At 38.8% G+C, this 9408-nt stretch overlaps 1 protein-coding gene and 1 long non-coding RNA gene across 3 annotated transcripts in view; one reads left to right on the forward strand and one right to left on the reverse strand.

Moving 5' to 3' along the window:
- znf236 (zinc finger protein 236) overlaps positions 1–6813 on the forward strand; it is a 53951-nt gene extending 47138 nt beyond the window's left edge. The window contains exons 30-33 of one of the 2 annotated variants that reach the window (XM_032518476.1): positions 180–309; positions 2140–2313; positions 5527–5656; positions 5822–6813. In XM_032518476.1, the coding sequence (XP_032374367.1) occupies positions 180–309; positions 2140–2313; positions 5527–5648 (426 nt within the window). In that variant the 3' untranslated portion in view covers positions 5649–5656; positions 5822–6813. Of the gene's footprint in view, positions 1–179; positions 310–2139; positions 2314–5526; positions 5657–5814 lie in introns of both variants that reach the window. The other variant, XM_032518477.1, reaches the window with a different exon arrangement.
- Positions 813–9408, reverse strand: part of LOC116691131 (uncharacterized) — a 9328-nt gene continuing 732 nt past the window's right edge. Inside the window, exons 2-3 of the long non-coding RNA XR_004332432.1 lie at positions 3870–3875; positions 813–880 (exon numbers count right to left, since the gene is read on the reverse strand). This is a non-coding gene — a long non-coding RNA (uncharacterized LOC116691131). The remainder of the gene's footprint in view (positions 881–3869; positions 3876–9408) is intronic.

Below are 9408 nucleotides of genomic sequence, written 5' to 3' on the forward strand. Positions count from 1 at the left end.
CACACACACACACATACACACACACTTTTAATGTTTAGTTTTTTTAACTCATTGCATTAGCAATCCACCCACCAACAGACCACATCATTAGAACAACCCAAATAAGACCCAAATAAGTAGATTGACCTTGTATGGTAAAATAAAACCGTAAACGGTAAAATGTATTTTTCTGTCTACAGGAACATGAGCGAGTGCACCAGCCGGGCCCGTCACCCAGCTCCCAGAAACCCCGAGTCTTCAACTGCTCCTCCTGCGTGAAGGCCTTCGCCAAGCGCAGCCAGCTGGAGAGACACAACCGAACACACACAGGTGAGAGCATTGTGGACCAAGTTTACGCAGTCCATGTCACAACACAAATCACAATAATGGAAATTAAAATACATTTTATCTTTATAATGATCCTACACTACCTTTTGAACCCCAAAGTTGTATGGTTTATTTTGTATTTTCATTTATATATTTATTTGTATTCATTTATATATCTTTTTATATAGATATTTATGTATATATTTTTGAAGTGTCTGTGTGTCTTTCTGTTCGTCTTTTGATTTTCTTGACAACCATTCGTCTGATCGACCGAGGACCCTAGGAGGTGCAATGTCGAGTGTGAGCTCTTGCGGTCTAAGAGACATATTTACTAGTATTGCGTTATGTGTATTTAAAGAGGACCCCTATTAGCCGTTACACCGCTGAGCGTTATGCTGGGCACAGCTTGTTCTCTGTTTACTCACTACAGTACGTTCAAGAACAGATACCAGCAGAATATAAGCGTTCGGGATGAACACTTTTGTTTCCTTATAAGGCTTTGTCCCCTGTTAGCAAATTACACGTATACTCTAGCATTGCTAGGGGACGCAGCTATGCCATGGCAGGTGTATTGCTCGTGTTTTCGGCTGAGTGGTTCTAGAGAAAGCTGCAAGTAACAATAACGGAGGCCAAGCCATCAGCCTGTACTAAACAGGCATGTTTTGAATGGGCGCTGCACTAGTTTTCGTTTAATGATAGATTTTTTTCTTTTCTTTTCATAATGTCACTTTTTAAGAAAATGGTGTTGTCACCAGCCCTGGCCAGGATCGCTAATTTAAGCCCTTTCTTTCTAGATTTGGTAACTTCTAAGACTCTTATAGGGATTAATAATTTTACACAAAAAAATAGTACCACAGTAAAAGGCCACTCTAAAATGTGTACTTGTGTATTAATACATAATAATTAATAATTCCTTAGTTCACTCAGGGAGTTTTATTTTTAACTATTGACCAGTAAAAACAATGTGTCTAAATCTAGAAAGAGTCCTGATTCCGATAGTGATACTGATGACAACATGGTAAAGAAAATAACCAAATGTGAAAACAGGATCTTACACAGACATGTAATAATGTAATATTATATAATATTTATTAACTTTCCCTGTCAGACTCACCAACTCAGACACAGCGAATGAGCAGCTAAATGCCTTGGTTGTCTCATCTGTATGTGACATCCTAAGCACCCAAGCACTCTTTCTGTCAAGAGAGAATCAGTATGCCGGTGTCGTCCATTGATAATTTGGCCCTCATCTGGCGCCTAGAGAATTATAACGTTTTGAGTATCCAAGTATACACAAAGTAGGCTGGCGAGTATGTGAACAACGGTGCTCACGTCACAGACACGCGTCTACATGTACACAAGCAAGTTTATCATTAGGTCGGTTCGTTTATGAGTTATGCTGAGGCAAGAATGTGAGTGTTTTTTTTTTTAAATCAACACCCTGCACTAACCATGGATAATAAAATGGCTGAGCACGATTTTACACAAAGTAGTACCAATTGCAGTGTGTACAGTCATGTCAGTGTGGCCACTCATCAGCTTGCTTGCTTATTCAAATAAAAAATTGTAGAGTCCCTTATGTGTATGATTATTTAGGGCTTGAACCACTAGTTGTTTTTTGCAGTTTGCTGTTAATACTTTCTTTTGTCACTTTACATATTTATAAAGTCCAATAAACTCAACTCAACCATGGCTTCATTTATATGCACTACTTATACCAAATGACAGTACTATACATCACAATTAATGTGACGTCACCATTATAATGCATGGACATACTCAACGCAACAACCTTGAGTTGTACATGACCTGCGGCTCTGTGTTTTCCTGCAGGCGAACGGCCCTTCAAGTGCAATCAGTGCGACAAGGCCTTCAACCAGAAGAGCGCTCTGCAAGTGCACATGGTCAAACACACTGGAAAGAAGCCCTTCAAGTGTGAGGTGTGCAGCATCAAGTTCACCCAGAAGAGCAACATGAAGCACCACATGAAGAGATCCCACGGCTACGGTGAGTAGCTGACTGGCATCACACCAGCGCACACACACACAAACCCAACCAAAATCACAGCCAGCCGCTGGAGCAGCGGGGCAGCAAAAGCTAGTAATCATCTCTCTGTTGCGTCTCATTTCAACTACTGGTTTTTGTGCCTGTGTGTGTGTGTGTGTGTGTGTGTGTGTGTGTGTGTGTGTGTGTGTGTGTGTTGCTATCACACACACAGTCAACATTCTTTATATCAGAGATCTTTAACGGGGGGTCTGTTACCCCTAGGGGGTCTGCCAAATTATGCTAGATAATAGAAATGCTGATGTCTGAAAATATACATTAATAAGAATCCGACATATTAGTAGCAATGATAAATTTGCCTATTAAAAAAGTACACACGGAAGATAAGCTTTCTATAGGTAAGGTAGTGACTATGACAGCCGAACATTTAAGCTCAAGGATTCACTGTGCCTAAAACGTGATGTATAAATAATAACCATTTTCATCCATCCATTTTGTATACAATAAATGCACTAGGGGGTCTCTCTTTCAGCTACTGGGTCCCTAGTCTAAAAAACATTAAAGAGCCCTGCCTTATATAACAGACGCTCTGTTTGGAAGACACTGCTTATTAAAAGGTGTCCCTGAGCACTCAGAGTGCTGGGAGGCAGTGCTGGCCTGTCCCTATGGAACATTGAGAGTCCCTCACACTCGAGTTCTGTGTCTGTGGTTTTTCACTTGATCCGCTGATAACGAGCCTCATGACAATGCTCAGTTCCCCCCTACACTCTCCGCTAATGTGCATGCACACACACGCCCCCGTCTAGCAGACTGTAGAGCAGAAAAACTGTGATTACAGGTGCATCGATTTTGTTCGCTCAAAGCTGTCAGAACCGCTTGCTCTTTGATATGAGCAGATGCACGTCCTGAATATTTAGTCAATACTTCTTCCTGACAGTTTTGGTTCTTGTTTAGGTTGTGTCTTCCCCTTGGTTAACCTTGGCCAAGAGTTGGACCAGCACACACACACACACACACACTCACACTCACCTTGAAGCCTGGCAGGCACTTATGCACAAGTACCGAGCAGGAGAACGATGCTGACCGATCTGTCAAACACTTCCACAGAAGCTTCCACTCAGGTTTCCCCACTGGGTGCAGATAATTTAAAGTGTCACATCTGAAACATTGGTTTCTGTTGTTTTTTGGGAATAAGACCCAGACTCTAAAAGATTAGGGCACACTGAATTTCACTTTTTGAGTGTTTTCTAAGGTTCTAATGCAAATCCTGGAAGCATCTGTGTTCACAGAGTATAGACTTCACAGTTAAAGCTCCCTGGTGTAACAGCAAACTGAACTAAGATTGAAAAGACGAGCTTGTCTTTGTTATGGAAGTCTTACTTATTACTTCTTACTTACTAGAAAAGTGGAAAACAGTTTGAATTCTAAACAACGGTCGAATAGATTGCCATGCAGTTTGGTACACCCATTCATGTCCTCCTCAAGGTTCATTATGTTGGTGATCTCCTAACTTCCTGTAGTTCCACCATCAGGTTAAAAACACCTGCAAAAGTCCTGACCTCAGTCTCAGCTGTACTTTGGGTTCAGTGCTAATTTGCAAAATGTTAGCATGCTAACACACTAAATTAAGATGGTGAACATGAGCATTTTTAGCATGCTGGCGTTAGCAATTAGCTCCTAGCAGTTCACAGAGTGCGTAAGTACAGCCTCATCATGGCTCTTTGTCCTGTTGTACAAGTTGAACTATGTGTTTAAAAACAAAATGGAATCCGTAGAGACACTGGCAGTAACTCATATTAGTTCTTGAAGATTTTCACATGATTGTCAAATGATGTACTATTAGTATTTTCCCTGGGATTACTTGCCACAAATGAAGTATTTTTTTTTAACAGAAATGCCAATAATTCATTATAAAATGGCATCTAGTCTTATTTTCAGATAATATTTGTCACATTTTTTAGAAAGAAAAACACAAGGCCATCCTAAAGCAATTAATTTTTTGCTTTCAGGATATCCTCTCAGCAGTTTAACATCCAACTGGTTATTAGAGCATAAATCTATTTTAATAATACTGGCATGAGGTATTTAATGCATGCAATGGTGAGGACGTAACGTCGTCATTTTGGCACTGAACTGTCTGCATAGTTTCTAGATTTGATTTGATTCTAGATTCTTTCTTAGTTTTCTGAATCTGGAAATCCTTCCATACAGCTGAACTGTAAACTGACATTTTAGCAAGAAACATAATTGGCAAAAAGAAACCAGGTGAAGACTTGTTTCTTATCATATTACTTTGATAATAGCAGTTTAAAGTTGGACAAAATCTACGTTAGTAGTAGTGTTTCAATACACACATCTTCTTTCATACAGGAATGCGACACAAGCACACACATGCTACAGTAAATATCCCAAGATCCTGCAGGTGTTTTTCTTTGGAAATTTAAAATATGTTTTGGCAGAAATTCCTGGGAAATACCAGTATCCGGTATTCCACCTATGCCTGCACGTGATCGTAGGCATTTTCATGTTGTAAAAATATTTAAAAATGTTTAAATTAATCCTTGATATTTGGTTGTTTTTTTTACATTTGTGTAAGACTTTTTTTACAGTCATTTTGCTTGTGCAAAATACTGTAGGACTCAAGGCGCACACTAGCTTGCATCTTAATGAATATGTGTTAGAAGTGTTTCTGATATACAAAGCAAAAGTAGAGGGAGATAATTAAAAGACTCCCACTGTAAAAACATAATTCAGTGTGTGGCCTGCAGCCGTAGAAAAAGTGTGTCTGAACCTCTCAGCATGTGCCAAAGTGACTCATTGTTGTTTTGTGCTCCAAATTATTTTAGGCTGAATACAGAATGACACATGGTTCATATCATATTTACCACTCATAATGAACATATCCCACATCTTTCAAGTCGTATTATGTAGTTTGTGCAAAAGACATAGCATTTTTAGAATTGCTAACAGAGCGAATGTGAGATATTAAAACCTATGGTGGGAGGGGGGAGGAGCAGAAGACTGCTTTTTGAATAATGGTTTTATTTGCATGGCAGCCACTGGCAAACTGAATACAGAATCAGAGCTGCTGGCGCTGCTCTGTGCATGTGTTCAAATGGGCTTTCATCCAAGGCGTTGCAATTATCTCAAGGAGTGTTTTACTGTAAGGGAGTCATGCAAACCCCTTCTCATTCTTCTCATTCTTTGTCCCTCCAGGTCAGATCCAAGACGTCTCCCTCAGCCAAGAAGACTCGGCGCACCAGGTCGAGGTAGCACCGGAACTCGACCTGGAAGTGGTTCCTGAATCCTCCGCGGACTGGCACAATGTCTTCCCCTGACCACAAACCCAGGGGGCGTCGGACTGTGGGGGGGAAGGGGACCCCAGGGAGTAGCCAGGGCCCTCATGTGAGGAGGGCCCAAAAAGATGCTGGAATGTATAGCTGTGGATGCGGGGAGGTAGAAAATGCCTTTCTACAGGGCCCAGAGTTCTGTGCTTCGCCCTTGCACAAACCACATCAGTTCCAGAGTCGGAGAGTACAGTGTGCTGAGCACTGATTAAGAACTAAACAGCGAAGCCTTCGCCAAACATTTCCTTCTCTCAAAAGGCTTATTTGGTTAGAAAAAGATTGGAGACCATAGATTTGCTCCACTGTATACCGAGGGCTTTTACCCTAGTAGCAGCCCCCTGCTGTTTATCCAAATTAGCAGTGATGTAAGGGGAGTCTGGTTCCCTGTGATTGGTTTAAGGACTTTTATCTGTTTTGCTACTGTCTGATTGCCATCGATATGACAACCTCCGGAGAGGTTTGGCTCAATAAACACAGTCATCTCAGAGGATTCTCCAGTCAGGAGAGGCAGGTCCCTCTCATGGTGACCCTGTTGGAAAGAGAGGAAACTTTATTCTGCATAAAAGCTACCCAGAGACGAGTGTTTAGCTACTTCAGCATGCACAAGGATGTACACAAAGCTCCAAACAACTGTACTGCTGCCATGGCTTCAATGACAATAACCTACAAATCTTTTTTCATGTGTCACTTTAATTTTTTTTTATTTTATTTTTACATATTTGTACTGTACATATTTCATATTGAAGTGAAATGTCTTTTTGCAGTTTGTTACCTGTTTGTTTTAGTTAGAAAAGAGTGCCCATAGTGGTACGCCAACATGTTAATAAAGCTGTGAGAGACTTGTTCCTCGGATTTGATGCTGTACGAGGTTTTTCGACTGAACGTTGTTGTTTCCCGTTGTTATATCATTCAGACTCATGGCTCTAACTTCTTCTTTTACTGTAGTTCATTCTGTAAATAGTGTAGTTAGATTGCATATATTTTCTGATGATCCGCCACAACAAGGATTGGTCGGAAATGTGTAATTTGAACATAATGTTACATTTGTTAGGATGCAAAGCCAATGTACAGACAATGAGCTTTCCCCCGCCATTTTTTGCAGGTGTATTTTCTATTGTCCATAATAAATTAAGAATAAAGTAATTTTTTTACAAATTTTAACTTGCATTTCTTTTTATTGTGTCTTTTATTTCCCCCTTAATAAAGGAATGGGTTCACATTTTGAAAATATTCTTAGTCACTTACTAGAGTTAGATGAGACAATCCCATGTCTCATGACTCCAAAGCCATTAAAAAGTCATGAAAAAGCAGGTAAAAGAAAAAGTAATGGTATTTTATATTTAAATAATGATTAAAAAAAGTCATAGTATAAAGAAAGACCCAGGGTTCAAATCCAACCTGCAACAATTTTCTGCATGTCTCCCTCCTCTCTCTCCCCTCTCAGTGTGTAGAAAATAGGTAAAGTATAGTTATTTTGGAAAAAAGGTTAATATAAAATAAGTAAAAAGTTATAGCACAGCATAGTATGTCAAAAAGACCTTAGTATAGTATGTAGAAAATAGCCATAACATAGTATGTCGAAATACGATGAAAATAAGTCATAATTTTGTTATGGTGTAGTATGTTGAAAAAAGTCAGTATAGAATGTAAAAACAAAAGCTGTAGTATAGTACATTTCAGTATGTTTTATAGCATGTCGTAAAGAGTATAGTAAATAAAATAAAAACTATAAAAAATAGCCATTTAAAAGTCAGTCCAGTATGAAGAAAAACGGGATAGTCATATATGTATATAGCGTTACAAAAAAAAAACAGCCATTAAAAAGTCTGTGTATAGTATGTTAATAAAGGTAAAAAAAGTCTTACTATAGTAAGTTGGAAATCCTCATAGCATAGTACATCGAAAAAGTCATAGTATAGTGTGTAGAAAAATCTGTTTAAAAGTAATTCTATAGTAAGTCTAATGAAGTGATTAAAATCATACTATAGTCTGTTGAAAAAGTTGTGTAAAAAAAGCTATAATATAGCATGTCAAAAATTCATGGAATAGAATGACTGAAATGAATAATGAACGATAAAAAAGTCATAGCATAGTATGTTGCAAAAAGTCATAGTGGTGTATGTAAAAAAAGTCATGCTATAGTTTGTCGAAAAAAGTGATACAAAAACATGGCATACCATGTTAAAAAAGGTGATAAAAAAGTAAAAGTACAGCATGTCAAAAAGTAATATAAAGTCATAATATAGTATGTCGAAAAAATTAAAAGGCATTATATAGGAAGTCAAACGTCATGGCATGGTGCATTGAAAAAGTTATTTAAAAGTCAGTATGGCATGTCAAAAAAGTTGATATCATTCAAGTACTGAGTACAGAAAATGGAAAACTAAAGACAGAACCGGCGTTTGATGCGATAACCACAGCTTTGAAGTATCTTTGAGCCAGTAACTCATCTTGGAGAGCTATATCTGAGGCTCTGAAATTGTTTGATTGTTCTATCATCAGTTATTCACATCAAATAGAGTATGTCAAAAAAAGTCATAGAATAGTATGTCGACAAATGTCAAAAAAAGTTATAGCATAGCATGTCAAAAGTACTCAAAAAAAAGTCATAGCATAGTATGTCGTAAAAAGTAAAAAATAAGTGATAGTAATATGTAATACGGTCCCTGACAAAAGTCTTGTCGCTTATCTATTTTGTAGAAACACCTGCTATCAACCTGACTTTTAATTAATCAATTGGTGTAAGAAATAGCTGATATGAAAAGCTAAAACCCTCCCAAATGATGTTCAATGCACTGAAATAAATGAGTTTCACTAAAAAAAGATTTATTATTTAAACAAGACAGAAAGACAAAAGTTGTGTCGCCTATACATAAATTGAACAAATTTACTGCAAATACTAAAATATGTCTGCAAATTAAACAGCGGTGCTGTGAGATACAAATTTAAAATCTTGTATGACTTCCATTTTTTCTATTTTTGTTATTTCCACTCTTCATTCTAACCCCAACCGGCCCGTCAGACACCGCCTACCAAGAGCCTGGGTCTGACCGAGGTTTCTGCCTAAAAGGAAGTTTTTCCTCGCCACTGTCGCACTGTTGCTTGCTCTGGAAGAAACTACTAGAACTGTTGGGTCCTTATAAATTCTGGAGTGCCGGTCCTCTGTAAAGGGTTGAGATAACTCTTGTTATGAATGATACTATAAATAAAATTGAAGAATGAGCTTGAAGGACTGCATCCATGCAGTTTGGCAAGATTATACAATGTATTGATGAAGTCATCAGGAATAGCTAGGAAAGCAGTCTTGCATGCCTCCCAGAGTTCATCCATATCTTTGGTTTGGTTTCCATGCTTCCTCTTCATCCTACCCCATATGCTCAATGATGTTCATGTCTGCTGACTGGGCCGGCCATATCGGAGCATCTTGATTTTCTTTGCCTTGAGGAACTTTGAATGGAGATGGAAGTATGCGATGGAGCACCATCCTGCTGGAGAATTTGGCCTCTTTTTGGTTGGGAATAAGAGGTAGAAGATTTTTGGTATTTGAGAATATGATGTTGCCTCCACCCTGCAGATCTCTCGCACACCCCCATACTGGAGTAACCCCAGACAAGGAATTTTTCCCGCCACCAAACTTCACTGTTTTCTGGGTGAATCTTGGATCCATGCGGGCTCCAGTAGGTCGCAGGCTAGTAGCAGGCTGTGGGCCTTGGCAAATGCCACACGGTTTTTCAATTGTCTTTTGTTTAGT

This window comes from Etheostoma spectabile, chromosome 6 (genome assembly GCF_008692095.1).
Source record: "Etheostoma spectabile isolate EspeVRDwgs_2016 chromosome 6, UIUC_Espe_1.0, whole genome shotgun sequence".
Lineage (NCBI taxonomy): Eukaryota > Metazoa > Chordata > Actinopteri > Perciformes > Percidae > Etheostoma > Etheostoma spectabile.